Raw genomic sequence first — 12,352 nt, 5'->3', positions numbered from 1 at the left:
CAAAAGAAATAGCCACCGCGTTCTCCGTCACCGAAGAATTCGACAAACGCTGCCGCACAATGTAGCCCAGTGCATTGTGGATGGCTGCATGCCTTAATAGTTATCTTCTCTGAAATTACCTCGATTCGCGATATTGTGTCTATCCATTACACAGCGTGCAGCGTCGAGACCAATGACTGCGGAAGCTGGGGTCCAATTCCACCCAGAGTCACAAGCAAGCCAATGAGTAGAACTGGTCTCCACAATGGTCACCAGCCACAACGACCGGTTATCTCAAGTGTAGCCGCGCCGTACCCACTCTCAAGTCATCTCATACTCCATCGAACAAAAATCTTCAATGGCGCCAATCCTCTACATCCTGCACTCGTGCTCTTCCGCCGAATATCATAAAAAGTGGTCGTTGTACTGCAATCAATTGACTTCGTTTCTTTTTCGTGAGTGCCCATTACATTGGTTCCAACATGGCTGAATACCCGTCCGACATTTTCAACGACACCTCTCCAGGATGGACCGCTGCTGGAGGTAACTCACAGCTAATGGACGTCAATCTCGCCTACGCTCCAAGTGTTGGTCACCAGGCCTGGTTAATGATATCAGGAGGTAACTATGAGAGAGTTTGATTTGTATTGGCTACGACTCACGGCAGTTAGTCTTGATTATGCCAATTATTCCTGGCATTGGTCTATTTTATGCCGGTGAAGCGCGCCGAAAGTCGGCATTGTCTATTCTCTGGCAGTCTATGGCTATCCTCGGTATAATACCATTCCAGTGGTTTTTCTGGGGCTATTCTCTCACCTACGCCGCCGATGCGTCTCCTTTTATCGGAACCTTGACGAACTTCGGTCTCCGCAATGTCATCTCCGTACCGATGGGCTACATCCCTGAAATTCTCTTCTCATTTTTCCAGTGTATGTTTTGCATCGAGACCATTGTCATCATGATCGGTGGTGCTTTCGAACGATGCCGCCTCCTACCCTCGATGGTGTATGCTTTCTGCTGGGCGACAATTGTCTATTGTCCCATTGCGTGCTGGACGTGGAACTCCAATGGTTGGTTATACAAGCTTGGCGCTCTAGACTTTGCTGGCGGAGGTCCAGTCCACATCGCATCCGGTGTCGGGGCTCTCGCATTTTCGCTTGTTCTGGGTAAGCGCATTGAACACAAAGATGATGGAAAGTTGCCCCAGTACGATGCTCATTCTCCCGTCATGATATATATCGGTACAATTTTTATATGGATGGGCTGGTTTGGCTTTAATGGCGGCTCAACCCTTAATGCTACCGTACGAACGGGCTACGTACTTGTCAACACCAATCTTGCTGCAGCCACTGGTATTATGGGCTGGAACGCGCTCGAGTATATTCTGTATAAGGGCCGATTTAGCGTTGCGGGCTCGTGCAGAGGCGTAATGGTCGGCCTTGTCGCCATCACTCCCGCCGCAGGCTACGTACCAGTTTACTTTGCTGCAGTTATCGGCTTCGTGTCGGCTGTAATCGTTCGCGGAGTCGACAACTGGTTCAATGAATTCGTTGGCATTGACGAAGGTCTTATGGTATTTAAGAACCATGCGATTGGAGGTACCTGCGGCGCTCTCATGACCGGAATCTTTGCTGCTAACTGGGTCACTGCTCTTGATGGCTCTAGCTCCGCGTCGGGATGGGTCGACCATAACTACATCCAGCTTGGATACCAGCTCGCAGAAGTTTGTGCGATTATCGGTTACACTCTCGTCATGTCGATTATTCTGCTATACTTGATCAATTACATCCCTGGTCTCAAGTTCCGATCAGAGGAACATGAAGAAAAGGAAGGCCTAGATTTGCACTATCTTTTTAACGAAGGTATGGGCGACCATGAACTCTTCTTGGCATTAAAGGAGGCTGGATTCTTTGAAGCGCTGGCAATTAAAGGGCGGGAATTATTATCCGAGTCGGTTACTACTTCTACTAGTAAGGCTGAGCAGGCGGAGGAAAAGAAATCGTCGTAGTTGGATATCTATATTGCTTTTGTTTGCAACTCTGTATAGTGACTAGATTTTGGCGTTTATATGAGGACCATATTATGGATTAACGTTATAATATTGACGTGCTGTATGTGTAAACTACGGATTACACGGATTGGATAAATTATTTAATATCGGTGTTGATCTAAATACTCCACCATTAAGTTACCTGAATTTCACAGTTTTATTTCGTGGTCATCCAGGATAATGATACACGAATATTCCAAACTAAATACTGCCGAATCATAAGAGAGGAATCAGTGAAAAAATTGCTTGACAACGTCGGCATTCGTCAATGGGCTAGGCCGCAAAATGTCCGGCCATCAAGTCCTCCGCTTTTTCAAACACCACAGCAAGAATAGCCGGGTACTGTGGGAAGGATGTTCAATTCAGGAACAGAGTCTCGGGTAAATAAGTCAAATTACGGTCACTTCTTATTGACTCCTGGATAATAGAGGTTTCAAGCCCATTGAAGTATACTGCACTTTCCATGAGCAAATTCTGCAAGATCGCCCGAGAAATGACCGTCATAAAGGTATTATCCGTGATATCTCATATCTGGGGTATCCGTGGATAATACGGATAGGGCTGTTATCGAATATTCGCTGTTGCGAACAAAATTTAATAATATTCGCACCGTTTGTGAACTGCGAATACGAATAACGAATAATGCTGAAATCTGCGAATATTCGTATTCGCAACTGCCCAAATACGGATACGGATACGGACAAGGCTAATTACGGACGGCACTATCCGTGCTGATCCCTAGGCCTCAGTATGAAAATTGTTTAATACTGACGCGATTTATAGGCTTACGGAGGCACTCGTTGGGAGATGTATAAAACTTGAAGCGTTAGTACTATTTAAGGTTTACGAATAACTAATACGTACTTTTAGTAATTTGTAACGAATATTTCATACTGACAGTGAGAAGAAAGTTTATAATGGGATTCCGATGAGAGTGCTATTTCTTGGTGCAACAAATATCCAGGTCCTGCGTTGAACTGCAACAGAGAATGGCCAAGGATATTATCCCCGATATCGTCTCAGTGGCGATGTTATGTCGAAGTAGTTAACGCGGCAAAGGATTGCTGTGCAACACCGGGGCAGCTGCAGATGATATTCGCCCTAACCCCACAAAATTCTCAAAACCCTCAATATTGCGTAAATTGAGCGGAGCATTTCGGAGCCTTTTAGCGCCAAAGGAGGATCCAGACTTGGACCGTACAGAAAGCATTGTTTTTTTTTGCGTACGTACAGCGAGGCTAGGACACGACGTGGCAGCATTAAGAGACACTGCCACTTGACATCATAAGAAAGGAACGTCCCATTTGGACAAGGGCCTACGGAAATCCTCCAGGAGACCTGGAAAAAATAGTTCGAGTTTAAGTTATTTGTTCGGTAGATATTCGTCTGTTCGGTAGATAGTCATCTAACTTCTCGGTACGGCCGCCATAGAAGTTGTACGCGGAGAGTGCGGCTCTGTAGTGCGGTAGATCGGTTGTTAATAGAGAATGAATGAATCCACACTATCCCCTAAGTGCTATTGGTGCTGAGCAAAATCCTCACGGGTGTTGGCTCGTTTTGGCTTCACAACGTTGGATACGGTTCTCAACTGAAATAAAGTCGTAATGATGCTTTCTAAGAATTAAAGGCTCCAGTTAAGGATAAAATGAGTATAGTCAAAAAAAAAGGGTGGAGTATTAGCCAGGGGGCATTACCTAGGCAACAACCATTGCAACCCTGAACCCTCCATTCGTATTTGCCATAGTAAGCAAAATATATTCAAAATGCTCGTATTCGACTTACGGATATTCGTACGAATATATTAATTCGTATTCGTGTTCACCCATTTCTCCGTGGAATGGTAAATAACTCTGATTGCAACTTGGAATAGCCCAGACATTCTAAACGCCATAAAAGTGTATAACTTCGATGTTTATGCTATCATTCGAAGGTTTGGAATCGCGCCATAAAAATTGGGTTAAGGTTACGGAATTGATTTTTTTAAGTTTTCGGAATCAGAGTCAGCACCTAGCCCAAAACTGACAAAACTCGCAAAGAGTCAAGCGTCGCTTCTGTCCTGAAATCTATCATATTTTCCATGATTTGGAGTTATAAATCCCCTGAAGTCCGCAGAATTTGTCCTGTACAGATTGTATTTTCTTTCTCAATTTGGAACGTTGGACTAAACCGGGAGCATTAATTTAATATGGAATCTCGAAGAAAGCCTATCTTCTTGCATTATCGGACCTCACGCGCGTTAATTCTGGCGACAGTGACATTCGCAGTCTTTATTGACGTATTCTTATATGGGTATGCCACTTGTATACGGAAACAAAAGCTCTATCTAACGCGCAGGGGGGTAGTGTCATCATTCCGATAGCGCCGTATGTCGTGCAGTATCGGATAAAAGTCCCTGTGGAAGATGGTACGCCGTTAATTATGATTAATGATTTCGACTGACCACGCATTAATATGTAGTCCAGAAGGATATTACATACTCCATTATTGCCTATGCCGCAGGTCTCCTTGGTAAGTCTAACTACATCTCTTGCAATACGTGCAGCTGACACTTGTGGCAGTTGGCTCCCCAATTTTTGGTTATTTGACCGACATTTTCCAAAACAGACGATGGTTCATGATTACCGGCCTCGTGGCCCTCCTCTTATCGACAGTACTGCTCTGCCTCACTAAGTCCCTTTGGCTTTTTGTCCTTGGTCGTCTTTTCGCCGGTCTATCCGCGGCAGTCACGTGGTCGGTCGGATTGGCGCTTATAACTGATTCGTTCCCCAGTGATCAGATTGGGAAGATGTTGGGTATCGTAAGTTCCGGCATGGCCGCTGGTGGATTCTTGGGACCGTTGCTGGGTGGAGTTATATATGCCAAAGCCGGATATTACAGTGTGTTTGCAGTCGTGTTTGCATTTGTAATTTGCCATTGCGAAGTAACTTTGTCGATAATATTAATTATAAGTAGGTTACCATCGATATCTTTTTTCGATTAATTCTTTTGGAACAAAGAGATTTGAAGAAGTACGAAGACTCGCCGGATCTAGTATCAGAAGAGGCCGCAATCGATATGTCTGAAGAAATCACTGAAAGCAAAACTCCTCATGAAAGTAGTGGAAGCGAGGTGATTAGGCAACAACAGCCACCTATTAACGAATCCCGGGTGCCATCTGGCTTGAAGCTGCTTAAGAATACACGAATGCTAAATAGTTTGTTTATAACCGTGATACTAGGATGGGTTATGACCGGCGTCGAAACTATTGTGCCATTGCGTGTGGAGCAAATATTTAGATTTGATTCACTAGGGGCAGGATTGATTTTCCTTCCACTCGCTATAACATCTGTCTTTGGCGCCGTTACTGGTATATAATTATATATTTTTGCTTGTGAGGATCTTTAGTAATATCTCTAGGATGGTGGATTGATAAGAAAGGCTGCCGCATGCCTATCGTTGTGGGCCTGATTCTGGGCTGTGCCGTCGTGGTCATCCTACGGCTCCCGACAGAGAATACTATTGGGCACAAAGTGTTGCTATTTGCTATAATGGCTCTTTTGGGACTTGTAATGGCGTTGTTGATACCGGCAGCCATGAGCGAAGTTTCACGGTGTGTGATTGCCATAGAGGAAAAAAATCCGGGCTGTCTTGGAAAAGGAGGCGCGTTTGGTCAAGCTTTCGGATTCTTCAACGTGGCGTATTCTCTCGGTAATGTCATTGTGAGTGACTGGAACAGTAGGGTTTGTCCTATTGTCTTGGAGACTGACGATATATATATATGCAGGGGCCGATAGAAGCAGGCTTCGTGGTTGATGCTGAAGGCTTTGACACAGCTACGTGGACGCTAGGTAAAAACTGGTCTATAGCAGCATGCGAAGTATAATAATAATACTGAAATCATGCTAGGATTAATATTTTTCGTTGCTGCAATCCCGGCTGCGTTACTAGTCAATGGATATTTATTTGCAAAGAATGCTCCCGAAAATAATACTTCTGACGCTAATGAAGAAACGGAGATGAAACGAGCAGCGGATGCAGAAGCGCGGTAGATGGGTTAATAGAGGACGCATGTATCCTCTATGATCTAAGCGGAATGGACATCGCACTGGTCAATTTTATGGGTTTTGCGGCCGCAGCCTATTCTGGGTGCACTGGCACCAGCTGCCATCTATTGTAGTGTATTATCGGTGCGGAAGTCAAGTACTATCTATTCAAGTATTAGATTGTTGTCATAGCACTATTGCCAAGGCAGTTAGTAGGATCTACTGACTAACTGTGGAATAGCATTTATCGCTGAAGGTGATGTAGAAGGGTGTGAGAACGTGCGTACCTAATTTTCAGCGGGGCCAATTGACAGGATGACAGGATGACACTTTAATTAGTTGTGGAGACGCATGTAGATCAATCTTTTCAACCCAATCCAATTTTGGTTCGATGACAGGTCCACGGTTAAACTTTCAACTGCTTTCAACTGCAAGGTGGCTAGTGTGACAGGCTAAGACTCAAGGGTTTAGGGTTTAAAACTAGTGTAAAGTCAGTTGCGATCGAGAGGGGATCAAACTATTCAGGAACTCATATTGACACTGTCCAAGTAAATGGGTCGGGTCAGTCGGTCAGCTTTTCTAACCCTCGGTACTTGCCATCTGACAATTTGAGTATGCATCCCAGAAAAGTTAGATGAACCGTCTCTAGATGTATGGACGGCAATACTGGGAGTCTGGGTTAGTCAATCCGATGGCACATTTTTATAATGCCTATGTACTCAATGACTACCGTCATGAAGATCGGCTTGCGCCGATCGCCAGCTCCAATACAGCGGTATAAAAATCACATTACACCAATTACGTAGATAAGTAGATTTGACATCCTACATTTTACTCACAAGCCTTGTTGCCGTCTTACATACTTAGGTGTCAAAACAGGATGTACTCTTCCAAATATCTTACAGTTCACTTAGGTGCTTAAAATGACGTTTGCTGGACTAAGTATGTGCTTACGATACCAGTAAGTGCGTTACAGTGGCGAGCCAAGTACGGCGTATAGTAATAATAGGTAGCATTAGCATGTTACTCTACGAGAACGCTCAAGGTCATGTAATATGTAGAGTTTTTTTGGAATCTAGATGAATGCGGTCCTGTAGATCCACTAAAGTAGCTGACTAAAGTTTGCACTAGCTGACAGATGTCAATTGTAGATTCTGATAGGTGTAAGATTAACTGCTAATTTGTCAGCCGCTGGATTCCGGATACGGAGTGCTATATCTTGAACCGCCGAAGAGCGCCGTTTAGTGGATCTCGGCTAGTGATCCAAATAACCCGACGTGGCGGTGCGGCGAAGAATTGGACAAACCCGTATATTGGGACCAGCCACGGCACTTAACGGGCCTTAGTGCCCTTGTGGCTGGGTTGCACTAGTGCAACTGTCGAGGACTGTCTAATGCCATCCCTGCATTCCTGTTTATCCACTACACAGAATAACGAGAATTGATTATTTCCTCATATTAGTTTCTTTCACTCGAGCAGACTGTCAGTACATTACGACCGCTTAGAATCTCATAGTAACTATATTTGTGATGCATCTGCCTCGATCGATTGAGTGGACATCATCTGCTTCATATGGAGTATTGCGATACGGCCATCCAACGTCATCTAGGACATGTCTAAGCTCCAAAGGTAGAGAACGATGTCATGCACGCTGCAGGCGTGCATGATGCGGTGGTCAGTGAAATCCCTACCCTAAGGTTTTGGTCCGCTCTTCGTCGCCTAATGCCAAAGACTAAGTAGCCCATCTGACTGTGATATATATATAATTTGCTCGGCTTTTTTTTTTTGGCCGGTACCTCTGTATTGTGTCACTACACTCGGCAGTCGGCATTTTCCGAGCTTCAACTGTCTCAGCATGGGCTGCTGTAGCGAAGTGCTGTGCATATATTTTCCTTGCTGTCCTGTTGTCTGCTCTCCTGTCCGTTTCCACGTCCACTCTACTACCTCCTCTGTACGTTGCTCGCCGATAGACAATGATTTTCTCGACTCTTGTCCTTCTGTGTGCAGTCGCTCTCGCTGGAGCGCAGACTCCTGCAGCATCCCAGTCGTTTCCGATTCCTTCAATTCTTACATCCCATGTACCGACGAGACCACCTTATTTGAAGACCCCAGTCAAGCGGCCGTTTACTCTCTCCACGGTCGTAGACTGGGGCCGAATGAACGACTGGGCCCAAGTATATAATATTTATCGCGACGGAGGCGGATCCTGCTCTCTATACAACCGCACGTTTTGGGTGTACTGCGATACTACTGCATACTCGAAGACGACTGGCAAGATTGTGGGTGCGGCCTCGAACAGTATGACGATAGCTATGGATTTCAGCCACCCTAATCGGTTAAAGGATTTTACTATGATTCCGTCCACGGGATGGAAGCCGGCAATTCCTTTCACTGACTATGAGGCGTCCTTCTCGGGCAACGTCAGCTCCCGATACGCGCTATGGACGTATACAAACTGTGTTCAGCTGTCGGAAACCCGGGCCATGCATTTCTTCCTAGTTCAGAAATTCTACAATTCATATTCCTCGATACAATACGGTAACACAATGGCTATCTACACCATGGACCCTGTAACGAATCAAATCACTATCGAACGACCGGAGCAATACTGGTACCTGAACACGACATATGCTTACGGCTCCTTTGCTAGCGTGGTTGTAAACAATGTTGCATATTTGTACGGTATTGATACTTCCTACAGCGGCAACTACGACGTGCACCTCGCCAAAGTCCCTGTGGGTTACGAAACGAATCGGAACTACTATCGATACTACGACGCCTCTACAGGCGGTTTTTCATACACGATGCCAGTTCCTACTGCCCGGAGGCAATCCAGCGCAGTAATTCAAGGCACGGAACCATTCAGCACCGGCACGGTGTTCTGGTCGGATTATCATAACGCGTTTTTGCTTGTATTTTTCAACAACTGGGTTGATTCGACGTTCAGAGTCCTGTCTGCGCCGTCGCCGATCGGACCTTGGAATGTCTCGAATACAGTATTGTACCACAGCACGCCTGGACCGCGTCAAACTAATGGATTTAACTATGGCGGCAATGCTTCCCCGATATATTATCAGCAACCAGGGCAAGTTGCTGGCAAAGACTTGCTGTTGCAATATACGTATCAAAACACTTCGAACAGATATGCAAAGGCTTTGCACGTTACTTTTACTTGATCTGAACTGGTATATTTAATATGGGCGCCTGGCGTGGCTTGCTTTCCTTGGTTCCTATTGGTAGGGCTGTATATGGGCACTATAGTGGTCATCTGAGATTAAGTGGATCATGCAACAGAGGGACAATTGATAATAATGATTGTAATTTACTGTTTCTGGCATTATTTGCTAGATTGGACGCGAAACCTTAAATCCACAATTTTGAATAAGGTTTGAGACAGCTGTTCTAGTGACCTTTTTCGCAGGGAGATTCATAATGATAATATCTGTTAACGACTAGTAACACCAAGACATCAAGACACGAGACCGAAGAACACAGATTGAGAAATCAATAAAACGAAAATGAATTGAATTCTCCAACCATTCAATTCGGAGATTGTCACTTTAGTAAAAAGCTCTGTTATTACCCCGCATCTAAAACACTGAACCTAAGGTTTAGGGTCAGGGTTGCCCGGTAGATTTGAAGTTGTGCATCGGAGCGGAATTAAAAAATGCACCGCTTGGCAGCGGCCTGCCGGCCAAAATACTCGCTACCGCTGAGTCCGCCGGAAAGGCGTCTGTCTATCTCTGCGGTGGCGTTAGTTTGCTTAGACGTCAGTGAGCTGCTGTTGGCTATCTTAAACCAGACTTCTCATAGTGGGTAAGCTGTCAAGTCTGCAGCACTATGTCCGTTCGGACATCACGGCCACTGTCCCTACATTTACTCTTCTCACCATGCCTAGACTTCCATATTCCACAGGACTTGACAGCCCACGCCACTCCATGCTGTCACCTGGTTCGACTTACGAGCGCACATGTCGCAGCTGGCAACCAGCTCAAGGTCCTTCCTGTACCCATCCCATGCACCGCCTGGCTGGATCGTCTCGGTGGCGCACATTGTCAAGGCCGAACATTAGGCCTTTTAGCGATGCTGTCGCCGAAGCCGCTAATTCCCTCTTGTCACATGTTGACCTATGATGTGCAGCCGCCCACCCATGCATCAGGTATGATTACGAAACTGCGGTGCAATGACAGGCCAAAACTCAGGTAGTATCGACCGCCGCATTCGGTTGCTCTGCCCTCGTTCACGCTGTTCTACCCCTTGCCTGGGATGAAGCGCGAGTTGGTAGAAAACGCGCTGAAATGGAGATATGCGAATGAGAACACAAATGTCACTAAACGAATTTAGTTGATTATAGGCTTTGTAGAGAAGTTTCTCTCCGTTCAAGACTCCATCTAACTATTGGTCCAAAAATAAATACTTACTGTCTATTATTTTTTGTTAATAGAAGTGGGTAGAAAGGAGTCCCAGCGCAACGGTTCATTGGCGAGATGACCCGGCTGCGAACCTTGGTTCTGGGCCCTGGACCCGATGAACCCGAAGACCCTTAGATTACTTGCACTAGCTGAGGAGCCCTGCGGCTCATATCCGTTAGACGGAAGCTCCGATGATAATCGTGGCTGGTGTGCGACATGACCGCAGTGCTAAGAAAAAATAGGGTTGTATCCACTATACCATTCCGACGGTGTCTCAGTACCAAGTACCATCTATATGAATCAAGTTCTACGATTTACTGTCCTTGTGATATCTGCTCTCCACATGACTGACTCTGGCGCTGAAAGTGATTGGGACTGCCAAATTTTTGTAGGGCGGCACGAAGCTAGTTGTAGGGTACATAAAAGAAATATTCTAGCGTTCTCGTTGCCTGCAGAGAACCAAATCTATGATAGCATTTGAATTCTGATTATCGAATTATTTATTCCATCACAATTCAGCATATTAGTCTTATTGGCGTCTGTTATAATGTAAGTATGATTTGTAGGCTAACGAGTGAACCAAATATGAAGGTTGAGACATTATATTATATCCCCAACGCTCAACGTAATCTAATTAATTATGTCATGCCGTTGAACCAAAAGTTTGTGGTACCAGTCCCTTAAATGTTTTCTCGTCTGTTTAGTTCAGTCATCGAATCTACAAGCCCTCCGGAGCAGTCTCTGCCATGGCACGCTACGATTTTAGATGGTTTGCATATAAGCCGACTCATCCACATTCCAATCAAGATTTAAAGTGAGGCGGCAACAGCAATGAATGCGTCACTTTGCTAAATGTGTTATGCCTGGGGTTATGGAGGTGTAACTATATGATTATTGCTTGCCGATTTTACGTGTCGCTGGGCTGCTCCGTATTTTTCTCCTTGTGTTTACATAGAAAAAGTCTAAGATATCTGATGTTCTTGTATAAACACCACGCCTGAAGTAGCGTGCTTCCAGCCGTTGTTCTGCAATTCTATGTTGCTGCTCGTAAACGATCGCTTTGACCTTGTATTCTGTATCAAGATTCAACATACAGCACTGAACATTCACAGCACTGAAGCACTGTCAGCACCAACGAACTTACCCCGCCAGAATGGCTACACCTTTACGAATACTCTGATATTATCATCGACATAGAAGCGTCGTCGAACCAATATCGTCTCCCTCGCAAAGCATGTGAGAGCGTCACGATGTCCCAATTTGCGGAAGTTGCCATCAACGCGTATCACAGGCATGAATACATTCATCGGTTGACAACTGTGCCTGCTCGTGATAAAAGCCAGTTCTTTGCAATCGATGCCCTGTCCAATCCGTCGACAACGATTCCGAGGGGAGATCTTGGTCTTGCAGCCTAAAGCCATAGAGGATCCCGAATCTGCAAAGGAACAAAGTACAGTCTCTCAGGAGCTTATAAAGCAAGATTTTCCAATCAGGGCCATGTACAACGCATCCGAAAGAAGTCAAAGATGACCATCTTGCTCGCGGATTTCACAAGACCCTGAAGTAGCGCGAAAAAATGTGATGGTAGAGGACCGCAAGAAGGTGGGGAGCAAACGACTCCAGGAGCGGACTAGAGTAATACTTGCCGCTGCTAAGAAGCCATACGTCTGAATACCATACAAAGTTCCTGAAGTTTTGGATGGTTTTTTTGGACCACATCGGTCTTTGAACAACGGTTGTGTTTGGAGCTAGCCTTTCCTATTGGTATAATAGCTTAGTTTTGAACCTCGATGGAGCTTGAAATGATTGTGCTTGATAGCGCTTATCACTATATTATATTTTAGTTGAATGTGTTCTCTGTAGTATGCACCTAATGCTGATGACTAAAT

At 45.2% G+C, this 12,352-nt stretch overlaps 3 protein-coding genes across 3 annotated transcripts; all 3 read left to right on the top strand.

Moving 5' to 3' along the window:
• The first annotated feature begins 327 nt into the window (after nucleotides 1–327).
• Nucleotides 328–2,208, top strand: V1513DRAFT_444077 (ammonium transporter AmtB-like domain-containing protein). The gene is made up of 2 exons (XM_066897912.1): nucleotides 328–600; nucleotides 651–2,208. The coding sequence occupies exons 1-2, from the start codon at nucleotides 462–464 to the stop codon at nucleotides 1,985–1,987; spliced, it is 1,476 nt and encodes a 491-aa protein (XP_066753697.1). The 5' UTR covers nucleotides 328–461; the 3' UTR covers nucleotides 1,988–2,208.
• Nucleotides 2,209–4,214: 2,006 nt separating this feature from the next.
• V1513DRAFT_378997 (major facilitator superfamily domain-containing protein) lies at nucleotides 4,215–6,057 on the top strand (the record flags this gene model as incomplete). Its single annotated transcript, XM_066895003.1, has 8 exons — nucleotides 4,215–4,318; nucleotides 4,372–4,433; nucleotides 4,487–4,537; nucleotides 4,588–4,931; nucleotides 4,982–5,375; nucleotides 5,426–5,727; nucleotides 5,793–5,856; nucleotides 5,915–6,057. The coding sequence occupies 8 exons, from the start codon at nucleotides 4,215–4,217 to the stop codon at nucleotides 6,055–6,057; spliced, it is 1,464 nt and encodes a 487-aa protein (XP_066753696.1).
• Nucleotides 6,058–7,920: 1,863 nt separating this feature from the next.
• On the top strand, nucleotides 7,921–9,565 carry V1513DRAFT_444068 (uncharacterized protein). The gene has a single exon (XM_066897911.1). The coding sequence runs from the start codon at nucleotides 8,025–8,027 to the stop codon at nucleotides 9,225–9,227; it is 1,203 nt and encodes a 400-aa protein (XP_066753695.1). The 5' UTR covers nucleotides 7,921–8,024; the 3' UTR covers nucleotides 9,228–9,565.
• Nucleotides 9,566–12,352: the final 2,787 nt, after the last annotated feature.

This window comes from Lipomyces chichibuensis, assembly GCF_038497645.1.
Source record: "Lipomyces chichibuensis strain CBS 12929 unplaced genomic scaffold V1513scaffold_14, whole genome shotgun sequence".
Taxonomy (NCBI): Eukaryota; Fungi; Ascomycota; class Lipomycetes; order Lipomycetales; family Lipomycetaceae; genus Lipomyces; species Lipomyces chichibuensis.
Note: the sequence above shows the minus strand (reverse complement) of the source record. Positions and strands in the feature narration are given on the sequence as shown.